This window comes from Dromiciops gliroides, chromosome 2, assembly GCF_019393635.1.
Source record: "Dromiciops gliroides isolate mDroGli1 chromosome 2, mDroGli1.pri, whole genome shotgun sequence".
Classification (NCBI taxonomy): Eukaryota; Metazoa; Chordata; class Mammalia; order Microbiotheria; family Microbiotheriidae; genus Dromiciops; species Dromiciops gliroides.
In genome coordinates this window covers 159000068-159025750 of record NC_057862.1, presented here as the reverse complement: position 1 = coordinate 159025750, position 25683 = coordinate 159000068, and the positions used below count along the sequence as shown (strand labels likewise).

General features: G+C 34.7%; 1 protein-coding gene across 1 annotated transcript in view; it reads right to left on the bottom strand.

Moving 5' to 3' along the window:
* The window catches only part of ADAM10 (ADAM metallopeptidase domain 10), a 170998-nt gene that overhangs the window by 55775 nt on the left and 89540 nt on the right, over window positions 1-25683 (bottom strand). The window contains 1 exon segment of the mRNA XM_043986216.1: window positions 5419-5519. Coding sequence (XP_043842151.1) covers window positions 5419-5519 — 101 coding nt within the window.

The following is a 25683-nucleotide window of genomic DNA, read 5'->3' as shown; positions in this document are numbered from 1 at the left end:
TCACTGGCTCAATCTGTCACTTAATATCTGAACAAGTAATTTAACCTCAGCCACAGTTTCCTCATTTGCAAAATGATAGGGTTAGATTCTAAGGTCCTTTACAGCTCTAAATATATGATACTATGAAGGGAACAGAACTAAAACAATGAAACTCAAAGCTATGAAATTAAAACAACTAAGCTTGCCCCCCTTGAAAACAAAACAAACGAGAGAGAGAGAGAGAGCGCACGTGCGCAACTTCATGTCCTTCAATGCTGAAGTGGGAGACTATGGGTACAGGTGGTTTTCTTTGTTGTCTACTTTTGCTAAACTGTTTTTATAAAACCGAAAACACACGCACACACACACACAACCATTACACTTTTTATCCCTTGTAAATAAGGAATGGCTATCTGGAGAGGGGAAATGAAAAAGGTTTTACTTCAAGAACAGGAGGTGAGGCAAAATCCAAAGTTATTACCAAAATGTTTATGTACATATGTATGTATATATGTGGGGATTCCCATAAAAGAAAATATGGTTCTTAAAAGTCTAGTTATATACATATCAAAATATTCATCTACTTGTAAAACTTATAAACTACTTCCAAGAAAACATGGTGACATAGCAACTATGCAGAGGGAAAGTGTGCTACCATGAAGGTTCTGAACATCTAAAAACTGCATACAACACAAGAGAATCAGCTAGTAGTGAAAGGATTGTAGTGGCAAAAATAGCAGACAGATATAAAATAAAGATTAATAAGAAATCAGATGCAAAGTTTTTCACTCAAATTTTGCAATGAAAACAAAACATCACCTTAAAAATTAAGGAATTAAATGATCTTTCACCTTAAAACTACCAATATTCTATCTGGACACATTTTACATTATATTTCAAGTAAGAAGTATTTTTTGGTATTAATGTGTCACTCCCATGTACAACCAGTTAAATTTTTTTTAAACCCTATAAACATATCTACACAAAATGGCAAAACAAACTGCCACATTAGCCATGTGTGAAAATATAGGTGAGTGGCATGTTTTACACTCATTACCGGAACTTGTGGTTCATCATTGCATCAATCAATTCTAAAGTCTTTCAAAGTTATTTTTCGATATATTTCAACTGGATAAATTGTTTCCTTAGTTTTGCTCATGTCATTCTGCATCAGTTCATAAAAGTCGTCCCAGTTTTCTCTGAAATTTGTCATCTCATGATTTCTATGACACAATAGTAATCCATTAAAATGCTATGCCACAATTTGTTTTCCCATTCTCCAAATAGGAGGGTACCCACATTACATTCCAATTTTTGGCTACCACAGATAGCTGCTATAAGCATTTTTGTACAAATAGATCTTTTTCCTCTCTCTTTGATTTCTTTGGAAAAGAGGCTTACTAGTGTTGTAGCTTGCACACGTGTATGCACAATTTAGTAAAATCTGGGAAATAATTCCAAATTGGTTTCCAGAATGGATGGAACAATTCACATCTCCAACAACAATGCATTAGTGTATCTATTTTCCCATACCCCTCCAACACACTGTCATTGATCTCTTTTGTCATCTTTGCTAGTCTGATAGGTTTGAGTTTATTTTTACATTAATTTGCATTTCTCTAAATATTGGTGATTTAGAACATATTTATGTAATTGTTGATAGACTGGATTTCTTCCTTTGACAACTGCATGTTCAGGGGCAGCTAGGTGGCACAGTGGATAGAGCACCGGCCCTGGAGTCAGGAGTACCTGGATTCAAATCCGGCCTCAGACACTTAACACGTACTAGCTGTGTGACCCTGGGCAAGTCACTTAACCCCAATTGCCTCACTTTAAAAAAAAAAAAAAAGAGGAAACTGCATGTTCATATCACTTTTACATTTTCTCAACTGGAGAATGGCTCTCAATCATATAAAATTGAATTCGTTCTTTCTTATTTTGGAAATAAGAACTTCGTAAAAGAAAGTTTTTGCAAATCCCTGCCCCCCCAGCCCAGTTATCTGTTGATCTTCCAGTTATCACATTACTTTTACGTAAAACTTTTAAATTCTTATAAAAATTGTCCCTTTTATCATGTTATCCTATCACATCTTTAGTCATGAACTCTTCCCTTAAATATAGATAATAATAAAAGCTAATTTATTCCTTTCTCCTCTAACATACTTATAAGATGTGACTTTCCTAAATTATGTATCCCTTTGGAGTTTATCTTGGTACATGGTGTGAGGTGTTTGCCTAAACCTAATTTATTCCAGACCACTGTCCAGTTTTCTTAGCAATGTTTTTCAAATACTTAATCCTCACTTCAGTAGCTGAAGTCTTTGGGTCAAATATTTTGTTAATATGTTTGCTTCTGTAGGTTCTTGTTCCACGGATCAACCCCTCTCTAAACCTTTCCTCCCAACTTTTTTTCCATAATTACTCTTTGAGATTCTTGAAATTTTGTTCTACCATATGAATTTCATTATTTTTTCTATTTAATATATACTTTTGGAAGTTTGATTGGTACTGAACTAGACTTTTTTTAAGTATTTATGCTACTTTATCTTGAACAATATGCCATAGTGACAAACAACTCAAAAAGTTAAAATAATTGTTTAGAACAGATTGTGAATCACTTCAGATGTAATTAAAACTTTAAAAGTTCAAAACTCTTATTGTTGAGGGATTTTAACATCTGAATTAGATGCAGAAAACCAGATAATTCAAAGCTAACATTCTTAAAGTACTTTTTAAACCTTAAAATTATATATGAATGTCAACTATCATTTTTATTTATCCTAATAATATTGCATCCAAGTACACAGAAGTAACACATATCCACGAACGAAATTTACTAATGAAAATGTGTTCCATCAAATGAAATTCAATTTTAATCCAACCTTGACAATAAGGGCCAAGATAATGCATAAAATCCCTAAGCTGACAACTACGCTAATATAAGTAAAGTATTATTTGACGGGCAAAAATTTTGGGGAAAGGAAGAAATTACAAGGGGGGGCAGCTCCACTACATGCTCAGTACTATTTAAAATAGTAATTCAATGCCTGATAGAAATTTTAGTCTTTCATGTTCCCTTCATGCTATCCTTTACTATTGGTTTCATCTACAAACAAAATAAAAGTGAAGAGACAAAAGGTATTAGTCTTTAAATTAATGTCTATAAAGTATTATTTTAAGAAACATTTGAAATGTAGCATTGTGATATAGAGTTCATTTTTTCAATTATATTCTTTCATGCATTAAAAGCAGTGGTTCCCATCTTATGGGATGCAACCCAATAGAAAGGCAATAAGCTACAATAAAGAATTCCTAAGTCCAAAATTAAAATATATTAAGTAAGCATAAATTTTCTAGATCTATGTATTTTACAGAGAGAGAGAGAGATGACTTTTTTTTTCTTCTCTTTTTCTTTTTTTTGGAGGATGAGGCAATTGGGGTTAAGTGACTTGCCCAGGGTCATAAAGCTAGTAAGTGTCAGGGCCTTCTGAATCCAGGGCTGACACTTTATCCACTGTGCCTCCTAGCTGCCCCCAGATGACTATTGTTAGATATATGTAGATACCCTTACAAGCCTTACTTTCATGATAAGATTCTGTAATTATGGAGTTTCTTAATTAACATATCAAAAGTATAACTACTATCATCATGTGGATAAAGATACATTAATTTCAACGTTAAAATTATGCTCCTACTTAAAAAGTTGAGAATCACTGCATGAAGATATATATTTGAAGTGGCTGGGGTATTTTTTTTTCCCCGCATAGTAGAAACAAGAACTGCTTTCTGAAGGAACTGAATGATCCACTAAGACAATACTTTTGGCTTTCCAGAAATAAAACTTTAAATTGAGCTTTATTTCATATTAAAGTGAAAAATATTAGTAATTCAAATGGTGTCATCCCTCGAACATAAGAGACAGTAATGGGAATCTCATAAAACAGCCAATTCTAATCAATCCTCCCATTTTATACAATACATAAATAGTTTATAAATGTTGGCAAGCAAATGAAGTTTGCCAGCAAAAAAGTTCCCTGGGGAAAAAAGTTATAGAAAAGAGTTCATAATCATGCCCTATAAAAGTGTTATATCAACTTTGCACACAAAAAGAAAAGGCAATCTTATTTCTGGATTACAATTTCACTTTGTTATTGCTAAACATACAAATCTTATATCTCTGAATGAAGAATGCTCAAGAAATAACAATCAAAGGTTAAAAATATGATAATAAAAAAGACTAGTAAGTAAAACATTTAACAAAGAAACACACTGTATGTAGTGGAAAGATAAAGTGGCTTGGAGCTCTGGGTTCTAAACCTGTCACTAGTCATGTGATCTTGGGGAAAACCACATTTTACTCATCTAGTATCCTGAAGACCAAAACCATAAAACGAAATTATATTCTTGAACCTGTTTGGAGCAAACTGCCTCAGTTTACCCAAATAACTCGAGGAGACCACCAAGTCAAGCAGAAACAGATTTATTACATCCTCATGAGGACGGGCAAAACCCAATTACACATTGAAGTCTTGCAAAGATATGCCCAATCCTCTAGGTTTTTATAGTAATCTTGAAAAGGACTGTCCCCACGTACACCTAGGGTGGATGAGCTCACAATCTAACATCCAATCCTGTCTCACCCAGGGTGCGTATGGAGACATGCATACGTGTTCCAGGGACAAGGGGGAAAAGGGGAGGGGGAACAAGGTCAAACCAAAGGATAAGGAAACAGGGGAGTGAGAGTCAGATGTTTCACATCTCACAGTTCCCACTGACTCCCCTCTCCAGGCCCCTGTCTCTAAAGATAAGGATGACAGGGTTAAAATTTATCTTCGGCTATGTTGGGAAGAAAAGAATAATCCATTGTTGGGACCCCAGGGCCAAGGGGATTCTGCTCTGAGAAAAAGAGACAATGTTACTTAACATCTGGTCTCAACTCAATGGCTGCATCCTGTGCCGAGTCCCGTCCTTTCTTCTTGAGTCGCGAGTATTGAATTGGTGGGCTAACTCCCTGACCCACTGACTGGGGTTCTGACACATGATAGATTGCAGACAAAACTAATATGTAGCTGACAAGTGGGGAGACTGAGCAGAAGTAAAAATACTGTTAATTGGCAATAAAACTTAAAGGAGACAGTGAGAATTTTGACAAGCAATAAACTTCTAAACAAACTATACTGGGGCAGGGCTGGGTACCTTCCAGACCCCACGGTCAGAGTTTAATCTGACTCAAATCCATAATCATATCATACAAACCCAACTACCTCATAGGATTGTCATACACAAAAAACTTGATAAATTCTAAAATGTGCTCATGCAATAATTTTAGCAGCATACAAATCTTTCAGAAAATATAGAAAACAATTCCAAAATGCAGAAAAAAAAACCAGATTTGTATATTTCTACTTCTATAATAATGTCCAATAGTGAACTTCATACCTGTCTGCTTTCCTCTACACCAGTCGTCTGGTACTTCCTCATTCTTTCGAATACTGAATGATCCGCACAGCCTCCCTGTGGGCCATACTTATGGGGATATTCTGAAAGGTAGGGAAAAAAATGTCACTGTATTATATGATGGGCCTGGAAATTTACAAACAATGAAGCTGAGAGGATAAGTTAGCATAATTTTAAAAATACATTTTATGTAGTGCCTGCTACATAATGTGAAGATGACTTGAAAATTCAAAATTGCCATTTTAGTTTGTTCTGAATTTTATTGACAATCATGTTTTTCTGATGAACAGATACAGGTATATCTCATTTTAATGCACTTCACAGATAAAGCATGTTTTACAAATTGAAGGTCTGTGACAGCCCTGAATCAACCAAGTCTATCAATGCTATGTTTCCAACAGTATGTGTTTACATCATATCTGTGTCATGTTTTTGTAATCCGTGGGCTATTTCAAACTTTATTGTTATTATTATTATTATTATTACTTTTATGGTGATCTGTGATCAGTGATCTTTGATGTTACTACTGTAATTGTTTTGGGGCACCATAAACTCCATCCATATGAGACAGCAAACAAAATTGATAAATGTGTGTTCTCTCCCTCTCTCCCAACCCCCACACCTCTCTATTCCCTGAGACGCAACAATATTAAAATTAGGCCAATAATTGACTCTCCAATGGCGTCAAAGTGTTCAAGTGAAAGGGTCAATTGATGCAGCAAACTTTATTGTTGTCTTATTTTAAGAAATTGTCACAGCTACCTCAACCTTTAGCAACCACCACTGCAATCAGTCAGCAGCAAACAACATCAAAAAAGTCCCTCCACCAGCAAAAAGCATGACTTGCTGAAGGCTCAGATGATGGTTAGCATTTTTTAGCAATGAAGTATTTCTAATTAAGGTATGTACATTTTTTAAGACAATACTACTGCACACTTAATAGGCTATATAGTATCACGTAAACGTAACATTTAATGCACTGGAAAACACACAAAAATCATGTGACTTGCTTTATCGCGGTATTCAATTTATTATGGTGGTCTGGAACCAATCCCACACTATCTCCAATATTTGCCTGGATTATAGGATACTGTTTTCATTCAATTCCAATGGAAACTTTCAATATATAAATAGAATGATTAACACAATTTTCTCGTATTTACTCAAACTGGATATGTATCCACAACAATCTTCTATTTCCCATAATTATAACAAAATTTAACAGAAAACTACATTTTTATAATACTGGAATGAAATGGGGCAAGAATACAATGCAGAACTACTACTAAATGAGAATTATTAAATTTCATTTCTTCACATTTCTAGATGAAACAACCCCTATCAACAATTTCCTTTGGTTATCCTTTTCTTCATTGCAATTTCATGAAGCCTTCCATAAAGAAAAGGCAGTCAATAAAATAATACAAAAACTTAACATAACAACCTTTGCCACTTTTTGCATGAACTCACCAAAAGCCCTTACTGTCACAATTCTTTTTTTTAATTGCTTACTCACTTTTTTTACATTTCCCCTTTGCAAAGTGTCTCTATCTAAAATGGAAAGAATACCTGCCATACCCACCTCAGGGCTACAAGAGCGAATGTATTTGAAAACCATAAAATAATATTTTAAAAGTTTCTTGATTTATGTTAAGCACCCTAAAATACTAATAATTTTATGGCTTCCTAATGCGTCTACTTCTTAGAGACTAAGCTAACATTTCTTTTCTATGCCAAAATGAAAATAATATATTTTTTTAAGCTGGTGAATTTAGTCATATGAAAAAATACTCAAAAACAGACTGACAGAATTAAGGAAAATGAGAAAAGTTGGAAGGGCAACAGGAAAATGAAAACCGTAATAAACTGTTGGTAGACCTATGAATTCATTCAGGAATTCTGGAAAACAATTTCAAAACAGTTCCAAGAAGTTACTTAATTTCATATAACTTGTTGACCCAACAACTCTTAGTCCTTTACACCAAGAGATCAAACATAAAGGAAAAGTTGCAATACAAACATTTGTGGGCACAAAGAACTAGAAACCTTAAGGGAGTGTCAGCAATTTAGGAATGACTGTACGGTATCGAATACTACTGTGCTGTAAGAAATTAAGAAAGTTTCAGAGAAATGCAGGAAGACTGATATGGACTAATGAAGAATGAAACGAAAAGAAACAAGAAGAACAATATGTGACAATGTTATATTGTAAAAGGGAACAATTTTGAAAAGAAAGACTTAAGAACTCTAATCAACACAATGATCAGTCATGATTCCAAAAGACCAATGAATGCTCCCTATCTTCTGACAGAAAGGTGATAGAATAATACACAGAATAAAACAATATGCCAATATGGCAATTTGTTTGACTTAACTATGCTTATTTGTTACATGGATTTTATTCTTCGTCTCCCCCACCCTCCTGAGAGGGACACATGGATATGCCCCTCCACTGAGATGGAAAGTGCCCCCTCTTCGGCCTAGTGATCTGATCTCAAAGTCTTAAAGCCCTTTAGAGACCCCTATTTCTCTCTATTTTTTCTCTAGAGAGAGGCAATAACGGGAAGCTACTATCCCCCTTTCTAAATATAGGCATATCAACTTAAAAATTGTTTCAAAGAGTCTGCACTGAGACATTACGTAGACATGATAAAGTTGTTGCAGAAACTGAAAATGTTGCAAAATAAGTAATCGCTGAACATTCCAGGAGAATGATTTATATTGCTGAACCCAATTACCGCATTTTGCTCAAATTAGATGTCTATAAAAAGTATAAAAACTGCTTGATTTCTAATCCCGGTGTGTCACACCTCCTGGTTGTCCCAGTGAGTGTGGTGCACCTTTCTTTCAAAAGAAATAAAATCAATGCTTCGGCCTCCTTTCTCCTCGAGTCTCTATTACAGGGGTCAGTGGGTGTACTTCCCATCCCACTCACTCCCATCCCAGAGGAAGAAGTGGAGAGAAAAAAATGCTTGATAACAAAATAAATAAATAAATAAATTTTAATTTAGTTTTTAAAAGTCGGTTTAAATAAATGTTCTTAGAAAGTTACCTCCTGAAAAAAAAGACCATTTTCTTTAGAAGATCTACTTTTATTTTTCCTTTAAGTTATCTGCTAAACATTTGGATTCCTAAAACAAACTTCAAACTGTACTTATCCCTACATCTTTTTTTTTTAAATAATAAACATTTTTTATTTATAGTGTTGGCTTCCAATTTTTTTGCCTCCTTTACTCTCTCCTTCACCCCTACCTCAGGGAATAAGGAATCAGATATGGGTCATACATGTGCAGTTATGTAAAACAGTACTATATTAATCATTTTGTACAAGAAAACTTGAATAAAAGAAAAAAATGAAAAAAAGTGAAAGCTTTCTTTGGAGGTACATAGTATGTGTTTCATCAGTAGTCTTAGATCATTCTACTGCTGAGAATAGTTAAGTCACTCACAATTCTTCATCAAACAATATTGTTGTCTCTGTGCACAATGTTCTCTTGGTTCTTTTCACTTCACTATAAATCAATTCATACAAGTCTTTCCAGGCCTTTCTGAAATCACTCTACTTATAATTTCTTAAAGCACAATAATATTACATCACCATCATAGACCACAGCTTGTTTAACCATTCCCCAATTGATAGGCATTCCTTTAATTTCCAATTCTTAGCCACCACAAAAATAGCTCCTATAAATATTTTTGTACAAATAGGTCTTTTTCTCTTTTAGGGGATGTCTTTGGGATATAAACCTAACAGTGGTATTGCTGGATCAAAGGGTATGCACAGTTCTATAGCCCTTTGGGCATAGTTCCAAACTGCTCTTCAGAATGATTGGATCTTTTCACAACTCCAACAAAAGTGGACTAGTGTCCCAGTTTTCCCACATTCACTCCAACATCCAATATTTTCCTTTTTTGTTATATTTGCCACTCTAATAGGTGTGAGGTGATGCCTCAGAGTTGTTTTATTTTGCATTTCTCTGATCAATAGTAATCTAGAGCATGATTTCATATGATTAGACAGCTTTGATTTCTTTGACTGAAAACTGCCTGTTTATATCCTTTGACCATTTATCAATTGGGGAATGACTTGTATTTTTATAAATTTGACTCAGTTCTCTATATAATTGAGAAATGAGGCCTTTATCAGAGATATTCATTTCAAAAATTCTTTCCCAGTTTTCTGCTTCCCTTGTAATCTTGGTTACATTATTTTGTTTGTGCCAAAACCTTTTAATTTTGTATAATTAAAATTATCTATTTTACATTTTATTTTGTTCTCTATACTTCTCTGGCACTAAATTCCTCCTTTGTCCATAAATCTGAAAGATAAACAATTCCATCCCCTATATCTCTTGCTTCTAATTCAACTCATATTTTTATATAAATTATTGTCAAATTAGGTTCTGTAACACAAATATATAGTATCTGTCCTCAAGAAGTTTAAATTCTAGTAGAGAAGATAAAAACAAGTATATAGATAATACAATCTAGAAAATAATTGGAGAAGATGATGGATGAGATCACTTGGAGCCAGGAGGATTAGAACTGGATTCATGAAAGCAGTGGAACCTGAACTGGACTTTAAAAAGAATTTAAATAAGCAGAGATTTGGAAATGAGACTATTCCAGAAAAAGAAGACAATATTCACAAAGGCACAGAGATGGGAAAACGGCATGACATAAACTGAGCAACTGTGAGTAGTCTACTTTGGCTGGAATAATATTACAAATTAGAGAAGGCTAAAAAAGGTAGACTGGTTCAAGATTGTAAAGGCTCTTGAATGTCAAACTGGGAAATCTTAAGTTTTTATTCACTGAGAAATGAAGGCTCATCAAAGCTATTTTTTTTTATTTTAAGCAATTAGTAATGTAATCAGAAAAATGACTAATGAAGACTATGCTGATAATAATGGTAAGAGTATCAGAAGAGGAAAAGCATGAAAGAGAGATCATTTAAGAGTTTATTATGGGAGCAGCTAGGTGGCGCAGTGGATAAAGCACCAGCCCTGGATTCAGGAGTACCTGAATTCAAATCCAGCCTCAGACACTTGACACTGTGTGACCCTGGGAAAGTCACTTAACCCCCATTGCCCCGCCCCCCCCCAAAGAGTTTATTATAATAGCCTAGGCTGTTAGTTATAAGGTCCTAATCTAGGATGGCTACAGTCAAAGTAGAGGAAAAATTAGAGATGACAGAAACAACTCTGACAATACCTAGTAACTGAATGGTTGTGGAAAGTGAGGGAGAACCGGAGTGGGGGGGGGGGGGTGTCCAAAGATGATTCAGAGGTTTTAAGCTTTATTTGCCAGAAAGATGAAGGGGAAACAGAAACAGAAGTTAGGAAAGGTTTCAGGAATAAGATAATTAGTTCCATTTTGTATAAAATGAATTTGTGGTGGTGACAAGGTATTCATATAGAAATCTTTTCTGCGAGCAGTGTGAAATAGAAACCTGAACTCCAGAAGGGAAGTAAGATATAAAGATATTAGCAATGAAACCAGAAAACCAACGCTGGAAGGAAAAAGTTGGTCTAACCATACTTGAAAAAAAACATAAACTTAGAAGTTTATGATGTTCCTCTTTCAGTCTAAGGACTTCTTAATCAGATCAGCAATGCTCCAGGGAAACAAATTCTTATGGCCTTCATTGTATGCACTCTATCCATGACCAGGGCCCATCATTCATACAAATTCAGTGACTGACAAGGAAAGTCAAATTCTGTTCTTTTAATATCTTCTTAGCCCAATGTTCACTAACAATATCCTACTGAAAAAAATATCCTTTGTGTCGCAAAATTCTTCAGTTTCCCCCATTCTTATCATCTGAAGAGTTCTTTTGTTGTAGTTATCATCCAATATTCCTTCCTCTTAGATTACCACCAATCTAGTCAATGCCCTCTCAGATCAGGTCATTTTAATAATCTCACAAGTCTAAATGACTCTACCTTCTGAAATTATCCCCCTCAACTATTTTATAAAAAGGCACTGATAAACTATAAAGTATTCAGGAAGACAATCTGAATAGTAAAGGGTCTAGAGTCCCCCCCCCAATATGAAAATCAGTTGAAAGAAATAATCATAGTTAATCAAACTATAAGCAAGCATTTATTAAGCACTTACTATGTGCCAGGCCATAGGATGCAAATTAAAAAATGAAGCAATCACTGACCGAAAGGAGAACAAAATGTACACTAAGTAAATACAAAAATACAAATATAAAGTAACTTACAAGGAAGCAACAAATGGGGCTATCAGAAAAGGCCTTGTGTAAATGGAAGTGCTCAGTCAAGCACAAAAGCTTTTGACAAAAAATGTTAGCTGTGTAGTGAAGTAGAAAGGCTGACATTCAAAAGTATCTGAAAACAGCATATCTTTCAACTAAAGATAGTAGCTTGTGGGATTCAGCAACACCCACATTCAATGTTCAACAAATACTATGATGATTTTCAATATATTTTTCAGAAGTAGCTTTTCCAAGTGCCAGGTTCATATCAGCTTCATAGAAATCAATCTTCTTGTAAAGTAATTACCTGGGAAGTTCATCAGCATGAATCTACTATTTAATGAAGGAACTAGATGTTCTTTAGATCGTTCAGGAAGTAAAATTGTCTGAAATTATCTCTGATTTATCTTGTATATATTTTGTTTCTACATAGTTGTTTTCATGTTGTCTGAGAGCAGGGATTATTTTTGACTTTCCAGCATTTGCCAGAGTGGCTGGCATATGGTAGGTAGGTTAATATGATTGATGGATTTTAATTAATAAATTCAAAGACTGATTTCATTAGCTGGTAACAAGCTTTGGTTTACAGTACTACAATGTAAACAATTAGTAGTCTCTCATTCAAAACAAATTTTTAAAAATGTTTTTATACTTATGTGAAAACAGTATTCAGAAAAGCAACCACTACACATTTCTGAAGGGAAAGAATCATGCCATCTCCAACTATTTGAAGAACTCAATCTATGTTACATTTAACCAAATACAATCAAAGCTAACCAAATAATAATGATAACCTAGCATTCAACAATTTTACATTTCTTTTCTTCAGTACAAAAATATAAAGTTAAACAGTAATAACCAATGACAATTTAAGGTCTAACCAGAAATAAAAAGAAAAATTAACTGCTATTAGAATAGGATTGCTTTTCATTTGTTTCTTTTCCCTTGAATAGTAACATTACAACATAGAATGCCACTAAATATTTTCTGGTGTTCAAAATTTACCTTTGATAACCTGAGGAAAAATGATTACTTGATTTAACGCTAATCTAAACCACGTCTGATAGTTCTTGATTCTTTGTTCCCAACAACTTTATTTTTGCTAACTCTTAGTAAAATTTGATTGTCTTACTGCAACATAAATGTTTTGGGGTGAAAAAAGAAAACAGCAGTTAACTTGCCTACCTTTCACTTGATTCCAAGGAAAACACAACATGAAAAAAAAAAGACGATAATATTCTATAATGTCTCCCAATTCAGAGACCAGACCAATACTTTAGGAAACATAAATAAGAAACAATCTGTGTGTTTTGTGGTTAAGAATTAGGTTCCTGGGGGCAGCTAGGTGGTACAATGGATAGAACACCAGGCCTGGAGTCAGCAGAACCTAAATTCAAATCTAGCCTCCAACACTTACTAGCTATGTGAACCTCAGCAAGTCACTTAACCCTGCTTGCCTTGACAATTAATAGCAACCAAAAGTAGGTTCCTTATTTCTTAATGCCAATAAATAAATTTCCCATTGGGAGAGCCAAAATTTGATATACAGAGTGTTATTTGGGTGACTTGCCTTAATATTGGGGTCCCGGAAATATGAGGAACTTTTTAGGTTTAACCCCTCCCCTCTGAACTGCCCTTTTTTGATATTTCTCCCAGGCCAATAAGAAAGGAGCCTCTAAGCTTTAGTTCACAAAAAGATCAGATTGTATTGCTTGGAAATTCAAAGATAAGGAAACAGGAAAATAGAAATACAGACTGATATTGTTAACTCTAAACTTAGCCTATGCAATCCTCAGACCATTTTCTATTAAGCTAATTCAAAGGAATTTAGGGTTTTCCATCATTAACTCACCAAATACCTTAACAGCCTGCCAGAACAAGAACCAGCACACGCCACCAGGACCCCAGTTGCCACACTGAGAGTGTGAACTAGCATTCCGGAAGTGCCCTCTGACCTCCCTTCAGGGAGTGTTCAATATTTTCTCCCCCAAAAGGGGAGGTCCTTCAAAAGCTGCCTATACCACAAATAATTTTTACCATACCGTTCAGTTGCTACCATCAAAATAAAAAAAAAATAAATAAAAACCAGCCACAAAACAGCAACATATTCCAGAGATCATTAATTATGGTAGTGTGTAATTTATACCAAGAACATGGTTAGTAGACCCAATGTGAGGGAGCTCAAGGGTAAGCTGCTGAGTCCTCAATAATGGCTCAATGAGGGGGCAGCAAGGTGGCGCAGTGGAGACAGCACCGGCCCTGGAGTCAGGAGTACCTGGGTTCAAATCCAACCTCAGACACTTAACACTTACTAGCTGTGTGACCCTGGGCAAGTCACTTAACCCCAATTGCCTCACTAAAAAAAAAAATAATAATAATAATGGATCAATGATTTGGATCAAATGGAGTTGATTCAACAATAACAATTTTTAAAAATAAAATTACATAATTCTATCAATAGATAAAATGTTTCTGATAAAATAGAACATTTATATATGTCCAAAACTCTAGAAAATTTAAGAATAAACAGACTTTTTTCTTAATAAAGTAAACTATGTTTTAAAAACCAAGAACTAGAATTACCTGTAATGGAGAAACACTTCTAGTAAGGGCCTTTCTAGGATAAAGCAAAAATCCACTGTTACCACCTATTATTTAATATGGCATAGAAATGCTACCTATGTAAGACAAAAAAAAAAATTAAGGCAGTATCATGTAGCATATACTTCTAGCTTTCAATCAATCAAAAAGCATTCACTAAATGCCTATGGGACAGAAACTTCCTTTTCCAACACCCCAAATGTGCCAAAGATAAAACAACTTCAGGTATTTCCATATCTAGGATACCAAGAAATCAAAAGAAGTGTTTAAACAATACTATCAGAAACTGATGGTCAATGACCCTGAGTTCACTCAGGACCCTCTCCTGACCTCTCTAACCACATGTTTCCAATGCTAACATTAGTAAGGCTATACTAACTAATAGAACCAAGGACCCAAAACACTGGTCAGAGCTTCCAACAAAACCCAACCCACCAACCTGGTACTCCTCCCCCTCCCCCTCCCCCCCTCCCCCCCTCCCCCCCCCCCTCTCTCTCCCCCAGTGATGTGGAAATCCCAGTTCCAAACTGCTAAATTTTACTCAGGAAGTGACTGAAAGCAAGTGTAATACACAGCAGCTCTATAGGAATAAAAGCCTTTTGGGGGACATAAGCCCGTAGCACCAGTGCTGGAAAGCTCTAAATAGTCAAGTGTTGGAACAGAAAGAAAACCTAGTAGCACAAGATCTGCAAAGCTGAGAAGATAAATCAGTAATATAGCACTGCTTATCACTGTAGACAATTCTGTATCACCAGCATGAGAACTCATTGAAATGCCAGTGTCCAGCCAGAAAACTAAAAACAACGTGACAAAACAAGGTGGGACAGTGGAAGGGGTGAGTGCTACAGCATTCCACTAATCCTGAGGTAAAGAACATAGCATCCACCTGGAGCCAGTACTGATCACCAAAAAAGTTACATCTGACAGAGAATTAGGCTGATGAATCATGAATTATACAAAAGGAGTAAGTTGAGATCAGCCTCAAAGGAAATCACCAGAGGGACAAAGTCAGAAAGTGAATAAGGAAAAATCAGGGAGGAAAAAAAAAAAGACTGAAATTACCAAAGGTTTCAGGAAGAAGAAAACTCAAAGACCTTGAAGATAAGTAGGCAAATCAACAGGAAAAAAGTTAGTAACAGAAGGAAATATGGCTTCTAGATCTAGCAAATCAATTTATGAATACTGCAAAACAAAGAAAAACAACCCAACACTTGATAAGGAAGAGGATCCTGTGAATTGTGAGAACATGGAACCATAATACACTACTCCTGAGTGGTTCAAGAGAAATTAATATTATGAGAGAAGAATTTAGGGCCTGCCCAGCAAAAATTGAAGAGAAAAAATTTATGGGGCAAAATATAAAAACTGGAATCTGCAATGTCACATCTCACCAAAGAAATGAAAGTAAGAACAATAACCTGGAAAATCAAAAATACTTAAGTGAAGGACAATCTAGAAGAAAAGAAGGAAAAAGCAATGATATTAATAGAAAATGCTCTCTCCATAAGCAAAATATACCCATCTTGAAGACAACTGTGCACAGATAATCTAAGGATCATAGGTCTTTCAGAACAAGAAGAAAAACAAAAAACAAAAACAATACCATAACACCATAATGAAGGAAATAGAACAGAAATGCCCAGAACTTCTGACCATAGAAAATGAAATGCCAGCTCAAAAAATTCAGATTACCTCCAGGAAAAAAAAAATCTTGAGGCTATAAACTCCAAGACATATAGTGGTTAAAATTAATAATTCAATTCAGAAACACCAAGTTTTACAGCAATCAGCACAAAGACCTTCAAATACAAAGAAAGGGAAATTTAAATAACACAAGATTATTCTGTAGGAACCATAAAAGATAAGAGGGAATGGAATCCAAAGAGCAATGGTGCTCAGAATGTAGCCAAGGGCAACTAAACCTGAGTATAAAAATACAGGAAAAAAGATTGATGTTCAATAATAACACTTTAGTATTTTTAGAAAAAAAGTCAGAACTGAAGAAATTATTTCCTTCTCAAAACACTCCAAATCATAGAAATGCAGGAATGAATAAATGCAGCAGCCAATGACATCAATAGCAGGAGTGACAGCAGAGATCCTAAGAAGAAACTTCTTTCCAAAAAGAACATGGGGAAATAGGAGTGAAGGTAAAGTCTTGTGAAGGCAAAAGTAAAAAGACAGGCCTGAGGCATTATGGATATAACCTGGTAACACTGCCTACAGATGACTCAATGCAAGTTTTTTGTTTTTTGTTTGCTTTTTATGGGACTACATTACAACATGGGAAGTTACATGAAAGGAAGAAGAAAATAGGAGGATAGAGAGGAAGGTGTGATGCGCTGGGGTCAAAAAGAGCTACCAACAATGGAAAGTTGACCTTGTGGATTTTATTTTATTTTATTTTTTTTGATGGGGCAATGAGGGTTAAGTGACTTGCCCAGGGTCACACAGCTAGTAAGTGTCAAGTGTCTGAGGCTGGATTTGAACTCAGGTCCTCCTGAATCCAGGGCCAGTGCTCTACCCACTATGCCACCTAGCTGCCCTGACCTTGTGGATTTTAAAAGAGAAGACACTATAGTGAAGTGAGTGAGATGAAAGGTGGAATGATTTAAAAAGGTGGAAAAGGAAGGAAGCCTTGCTTTCTTTTCTTTTTTTTTGGGGGGGGGGGGTGGAGAGGGAGAATGGGTTTACTGGCTCATATCAATGAAAAGAAATGGTCTGGGAAGAAAGATGTGGATCTTGTACTGGTTGTGTCCTGTGGGATTTGGCGCTTGTTCTACCTTAGGAAGAGGGGAGCCAGGACTCCTCAGAGCAACTGGAAACTGAAGGACTAGGAGAGAATGAATCCATGGAGATTTTCCTGAACTAGGATTGGTGGCAAGAAATATAATGTAAAAAATTTGAGTGAGAAAACAGGGATGGACAATATTGCCAATTTATCTTTTATATTTTCCAAGGTGATAAATCATCAAGGACCACATATAATTGGGAATAAACTGGAATCCAGGGATTGGTGGTAGTAGTGGAAGCCTATGTGACTCTCAGATAAGGATAAGGGAAGAGGTCATTTCTGTCCTAAGGGGTGATCCCTTCAGATCTGGAGAAGTTAAAATACAGACTGCATACTTTTTTGTGGTAGCCAGAAGGTAGAAACAAAATAGATGCCCATAGATTGGGGCATGGTTCAAAAAGCTGTGTTATATGAATAAGACAGAACGTAACTATGGTAAAAGAAAAAACAATTATGACAAATGCAGAAAAATATGGAATAACATACATAGACCACATGCTGAGAAAATAGAATACAAAATTACTAAAACGAAAACAGAAAATTTTACAACAAATGTTGTAAAATCACAAAACACAAGTTTGACCCCAAAGAAGAATTATGAGAAGACATACTATAAGAAATGATGGGATGGGGGAGCAGTTAGGTGGCACAGTGGGTAGAGCACCAGCCCTGGATTCAGGAGGACCTGAGTTCAAATCCAGCCTCAGACACTTGACATTTACTAGCTGTGTGACCCTGGGCAAGTCACTTAACCCTCAAAGGGCAGGGCAGGGCAGGGCAGGGCAGGGCAGGGCAGGGCAGGGCAGGGAAGGGAAGGGAAGGGAAGGGCAGGGAAGGGAAGGGAAGGGAAGGGAAGGGAAGGGAAGGGAAGGATAAAAGGGATAATTTCAGAGAAGACCTGGAAGATTTGTATGAAGTGATACAGCATGAATGGAACAGAAGAGGAAAAGAACTTATAAAACAACACAAAAACAAAACCAAAGAACTTTGAAACACTTAAGAATGCAGATCAATGTAATGACCAATCATGAAGACCAAATGAGGAAGAATGTTACACACATCCTCACAGAAAGGTGATGAACTAAATATACAGAAAGATAGATGGATAGATATCTATATAGACATCAAGGTAAAGGTGAAATAATAAAATTATGAGTTTTTATAAAAACAAGAGAAATAGATAAATCATTGATTAATTATGATTTTTAAAGAGATAAAAAACCAAATCATTAGTATCAAAACAAAAAGGGTAAATATGCCACTAATGAAGGTGAAATCAAAGCAATTATTTAGAGTTATTTTGCCAATTATGTGCCAATAAATTTAAAAATTTAAGTAAAATGGAATAATCCTTACAAAAATATAAACTGTCTAGATTAACAGAAGAGGAAAGAGGGTATCTAAATAAAACTGTTTTAGAAAAAGAAACTGAAGTGGCCATAAATGAGCTTCCTTTAAAAAAAAAAAGCATCAATCTGCAAGTGAATTCTACCAAACATTTAAACATCAACTAACTCCAATATTAAATAAATTATTTGGAATAACAGGCAAAGAAGGAATTTTACCAAACTCCTTTTATGTAACAAATATGGTTCTGAGAAGTATAGACCTATTTCACTAATGAATAAGGATGAAAAAAACCTAAATAAAATACTAGATAGGAGACAACAACAATATATCACAAAAACAGTAACACATCGAGACCAAGCAAGATTTATATCAGGAATGTAGGATGATTTAAGGAAAACTATTAACATAATTGATTACATCAATAACAAAAGTAACAAAAATCATATGATTATATCAATAGACTCAGAAAAGGGTTTTGACAAAATAAAACTCATCCCTATTTTACCAAAAACAAAAAAACAACTACAACAAAAAAACACTCAAAAGCATAGATATAAATGGATTTTTCCTTAAAGTGATAAGAAGCGTCTACCTAAAACCACCAGTGAGCTTTATTTGTAATAGGAATAAACTAAAAGCCGTTACTAATAAGATCAAGAGTGAAACAAGCACGCCCATTTTCACCAATATTCAATATTTTATTAGAAATACGAGCAATAGCAATAAGAAAAAGAAATGGAAGGAATCAGAAATGACCATGAGGTAATAAAATCATCTCTTTTTTGCAGACAATATGATGATATATTTGGAAAATCCTAGAGATTCAGTAAAAAAGCTAACAGAAACAATTTAAAAATTCCAAAAAGTAGTAGAACACAAAATAAAGCCAAATAAATCATCAGCATTTCTATATACCACCAACAAAACCCTACAAGAAGAAATAACAGACACCCCATTTAAAATAACTGTAGACCACATAAAATACCTGGGAGTATACCTGCCAAAACAAAACCCAGGAACTACATGAACATGATTATAAAAATCTTTTTTATACAAAGAAAGTCAAATTTAAATAAGAGAAAAATCAATTGTTCATGGGTGGAGAGAGCAATGTAAAAAACAAAAACAAACAAAAACCCAATTCTACCTAAAGTAATCGACTTATTCAATGCCATCCAAATTAAATTACCAAAAAAATTATTTTGAGCTAGAAAAAAATAAAATTCATTTGGAAGAACAAAAGGTCAAAAATATCAAAGGAACTAATAAAAAAAAAAAGGCTAGCAGCACCAGCTCTTAAACTATATTATAAAGCAGTAATTCTTAAAATTATCTGGCACTGGCTAAGAAATAAAAAGGCAGATGACTGGAACAGAGAAGACACACAATACATAGATAGTAGTAAGCAATTATAGGAACCTTGCGTTTAACAAAAGTAAAGATATAAGCTTTTAGGATAAGAATTTACTATTTGTTAAGAGAAAAAAAAACTGTTGGGAAAACAGAAAAGCAGTCTGGCAGAAACTAGATATAAACCAATATTTACACCATTTACCAAGATAAAGTCAAAATGGTTACATGACCTACACATAAAGAGAGATATGGAAATACATTAGAAGAACACGGAACACATTACCTATCAGATTTATGGATAGAACAATTCATGAATAAACAAGAGATAGAGAACATTGTTAGATATAAAATGGATAATTCTGATTATATTAAATTAAAAAGATTTTGTACAAATAAAACAAATGTGGCCAAGATTAAAAGGAAAGCAGAAAATTGAGGGGCAAATTAATATTTTCTCAGATAAAGGTCTCATATAGAGAACTTTGCCAAATTTATAAGAACATGAGTCATTCCCCAATTGATAAATGGTCAAAGGATATGAACAGGCAGCTTTTTATTTTAAATGAAATCAAAAGGTACTGCTTTACACACACACACACACACACACACACACACACACACACACACACACACACACACACAGAGTAAGTATGTGTTTGGGAGAGACAGAGACACCGAGAGAGACATGAAGAGACGGAGAAAGAAAAGAGAGAGAAATGGATAGGGAGGGAATGAGACAACTTAGAACTAATAACTAAAAATAATTTTGTTTTTTAAAAGCATCATGACATATCCTCCCACATATTAAGCAGTTACAGAAAAACATGGTGTTAAAATGGTAGTTAAATCCATGGAAATGTTCATGATTGTAAAATTAACAAACCCATGTCACAGCAGAGTTTGGTTATATAAACAAACACAAATGTTATTTTAAATGGCATTGGTTAAGGAAACATTACACAAAATGAACTTAAATAATTCATTGGGGCAGTGGTACAGTAGATAAAGTACCAGCCCTGGATTCAGAGGATCTGAGTTTAAATAACACTTGACACTTACTAGCTGTGTGACCCTGGGCAAGTCACTTAACATTCATTGCCCTGCTAAACAAACAAACAAATAAATAAAAGTTTAAAAAAGTAATTCCATTGCTCATTTTACCAAATAATAGTAAATAATAAAGAATATTATACTCAGGAAGGTGGTGGTGAGAGTAAGTAGATGAGGAAAATGAGAAGCCTAACACTATACCCTACCATCTATCAGCCAAAATTAATAACATAAAATAATTCTCATTTACTATTTCATACTCAAAGATGGTTTTAAAACTCCAGTCTTTTCTTCCCTTGGAAACAGAAAATTTAGGTTTTCTTTCCCTCTAAGATAGAGACATCATTACATATAGAAATGTTCCCCAAAATGTACAACATAATACAGTATATGTGCATGATGAAAAACAGTTCATAGCAAATTCATGCAATGTTGATCACTTGAATTTTATTTACTGATTTATCAGATTATCAAAAGCTAATTATTTATTTTGAAAACCTGACATTAAGTGTAGAAAGACATTTACAAAATAAATTCAAGGACCAACACATTTGTATTTGCATCAAACTATGTCACTAATATAAAATTTTTTGAATAGGAAAACTTCATAAGTAACAAAATTTTCCAATACATACTTTCAAATTCACTAAAGAGTTCATTTTCACTGGCTACTATATTCACTGTAAAAAGAGACAATGATATTTTCCCTCCACAACACTGACAATATAATTCTTCTTTACAAAAAAGACTTTTGTTTAATTAATGAATAAGACCTCATTGAGATGCTAAATCATTCCATGCCTTGTAGTTTCCTTGAAAAGGCCAAACAGCATATTCTTTCACAAAGAATGAGTCATGGGTGTAGAATTGTTCAGCCTACTTAAAACAAAGACTGGTTTCATATCCAATCCCTTTCTTATAGCTCCTTATTTCAACAACTTTTCTAGTTTTAATGTTAACTACATTACTAGAAGAGAATTTATAAATAATAAATATAATGACATCAGCTAGTAATGGAAAACAGACACGTTTAACTCTACTATCCAGTGCAATGAAAGGGAAAAGCACAATTCAGACACTCAACTAGAAAAGCACTGTAGCTAAGTGAAAGAATCAAGGTCCCTCAATAGGATTCCACTTAGCTTTTAGCTAGATTGTGAATTCATTACTAACACAACTGTGAAGAGACAGCTAGTATGTTAGTAACTTTAAAGAACAAAGACATGACTGTGGAGGAATGCATCCTAGATCACATGTTCATCTTGGGAATTAACTATTTTACTATTATTGTTATTAGATTATTAGTAGATTATTCTCACCACAACTATGAGAGGTAGATGCTATTATTAACCCCATTTTATAGTAGAGGATGATAAGGTTATAAGAGCTGATAAGTGTCTGAGGAAGGAACTCAACTTACTAACTTATTAAAACTCACTAACTTCTTAACTATCTATTTTTCTACTAAGGCAAGATATCTCTCATTAGAAAAAGACCTATTTGTACAAAAATATTTCTAGCAGCTCTTTTTGTTGTGGCAAAGAAATGGAAATCAAAGGAATGCCTATCAATTGGGGAATGGCTAAACAAGCTGTGGTATATGATGGTGATGGAATATTATTGTGCTATAAGAAATGACAAGCAGGATGACTTTAGAAAGGCCTGGAAAGACATGTATAAAATGATGTACTGTGAAGTGAGCAGAACCAAGAGAACACTGTACACAGAGACAGCAATATTATTTGATGAAGAACTGTGAATGACTTGAGTATTCTCAACAATACAACTATCCAAGACAATCCCAAAGACTACCGATGAAAGAAATTATATTGATGGAACAGACTAAATCAGGATGCTATTTTTCACTTTCATTTTTTCTTTTAATCAAGTTTTCTTGTTCAAAATGACAATTATCGGGGCGGCTAGGTGGCGCAGTGGATAAAGCACCGGCCCTGGATTCAGGAGTTCCTGAGTTCAAATCCGGACCTCAGACACTTAACACTTACTAGCTGTGTGACCCTGGGCAAGTCACTTAACCCCAATTGCCTCACCAAAAAAAAAAAAAAACCCAACAATATGACAATTATGGTAATGTTTTATATAATCATACATGTATAGCCCATGTCTGATTATTTGCCACCTCAGAGAGGAGGTAGGAGAGAGAGGGAAGGAGGGATCAAAACCAGAACCCAAAACTATAAATAAAAATATTCATCATCAAAAAATAAAGATTCGGAACAGCTAGGTAGCACAGTGGATAAAGCACTGGCCCTGGATTCAGGAGTACCTGAATTCAAATCCGACCTCAGACACTTGACACCTACTAGCTGTGTGACTCTGGGCAAGTCACTTAACCCCCATTGCCCAGCAAAAAAAGAAAAAAGGAAAAAAAAAAGATTCCTCTTTTTTAAAAAAAGCTGTCTCACATTAATTATGGATCTAATTATATATAATATGTCTTAAATACTGGTTTTTGTCAGACCCAGTATGGTAATAAAAAGGAAAATGTTTCAGAAGAATATGGTAAATAGACAGGTGTCACTTTGTTGAGTTGAAATCTACTACACCAGCATTTGGTCCTACCACTTCAATTCAACAGGAATGGCTGTGCCCACTTCTCATACTCAAAGTCTGTCTCTCTTTTCAGTGGTTTGCTGAGTGAGGATTTATGGAAAATGGTAAATGCTGGAGGGAATGAAGAAAAATAGGTACACTAATACACTGCTAAAGGAGTAGTGAACTAGTCCACGCATTATGGAGAACAATTTGGAACTATGCCCAAAGGTATATAAAACTATGCATACCTTTTGACCCAGAAATAATGCCACTAGGTTTATATCACAAAGAAATCAATTAAAAGGACTGGTGAAAAAATATTTATAGTAGCTCTTTCTGTGGTAGCAAAGAATTGGAAATTATGGGGATGCTGACCAACTGGGGAAGGGCTGAACAAGTAAGTTATGGTATATGAATGCAATGGGATACTTTTGTGCTATAAAAAATTATTAATTATTTTAGAAAAACCTGGGAAGAATTATATGAACTGATGCAAAGTGAAATGAGCAGATCCAGGCAAACAATCTATACAGTAACATCAATATTGCAAGAAAGATCAACTGTGAAAGATTTAACTCTAATCAATACGAAAATTTACCAAAATTCCAAAGAACTCATGATATATAATGGCTATCCATCTACACAGAAAGAATTGATGGACTCAGGAGAACAGATTAAAGAGGGTTTTTTTCCCATTTTCTTGCTTTACTTTTCTGGAATGTGGCTAACATAGAAATGTTTTACAATGACTGTATAACATAATAATGCATATACTAATTCTTGCCTTTTCAAAGGGGAGGGGAAGGGCTAAATGAAGGTAAAGGATATGGAACCAAAAATAAAACCAAAACTTTAGAAATCAACTGCATTTCTATATAATAACAAAATCTAAGAAGTAATAATAGGAAGGGAAATTCCATTCCAAAAAACCACAAAATGCATAAAATACCTAAGGATCAATCTACCAAAGCATACAAAAGACTTGCATAGAATCAATTACAAAGTGCTCCATAAAGAAATAAAGAACTGGGGCAGCTAGGTGGCACAGTGGATAGAGCACTGGCCCTGGAGTCAGGAGTAACTGAGTTCAAATCCGGCCTCAGGCACTTGACACTTACTAGCCGTGTGACCCTGGACAAGTCACTTAACCCCAACTGCCTCACTAAAAAAAAAAAAAGAAAGAAAGAAAGAAAGAAAGAAAGAAAGAAAGAAAGAAAGAAAGAAAGAAAGAAAGAACTTAAAAAGATGGAGGAATACTTAATGTCCATGACTGTGTCATGACAATATGATTTGAAAAAAGAGAATATTACAAAAGATCATTTTTTTCTAATGTTATTTTTGTTCATTTCAGTCATGTTTGACTCTTTATAACCCCATCTGGGGTTGGTTTCCTTGGCAAAGATACCAGAGTGGCTTGCCATTACCTTCTCTAACTCATTTTACAGATGAGGAACTGAGGCACATAGCATTAAGTGCCTTGCCCAGGGTCACACAGCTAGTAAGTATCTGAGGCCAGATTTAAACTCAGGAAGATGAATCTTCCTGGCTCCAAAAAAACAATCCACTGCACCACCTAGCTGCCCTATTTAATGCCACAGCAATCAGATTACCAATGGGATTCACAAGATCACCACCTCAGTTCAGACCCTCATCAATGCACACTTCAGATTACTGAAACAGTCTACCAGCTAATTGTTCTCCCTAACTGAAGTTCCATCTGTCAAATCCATCCTCCACTGAGCTGCCAATTACTTTTGCTTGCGCATATCTGACCATGTCACTCAATCAACTCCAGGGGCTTTTAGAACTTATAAACAATTTTAAGAACAATTTTTTATACCTTTACTACAAGCTTAACAAAATAAAAATTTCCCAGAAAGAAGTTAATAGTGTCACTGGTATCCGAACAGCTTTAAAAAAAAAAAAAGAAAGAAAGATCAGGGATCTGCCCCCCCCAAAAAAATACCCCCTGCTTAACCAAATGAAAATATAAATGTAAAAAACTTTACTATGAAAAATATTGCAGAATAGCCAAGAAATTTGAAAAAGAAAGATTTTAATTTCATATATTTAGCAAATCCCAGGTATAGGAGGTTGGAGAGGGAACGGAGTATAAAAACAGAACATAACACAAAAAACATTGATATCTTTATGAGAGGTCATCACTGGATGACCTTTACCTTTAATTCTTCAGACTTCAGCAATTCCATGATTGGTAATCATACATTACAGAAGAACAGAGTTGGTAGCCATTTGACTAAAGTATAAAATTGTAATTCCTATGATTATTTAGTCCTTTTAAAAGTTAAATGGCATTAAA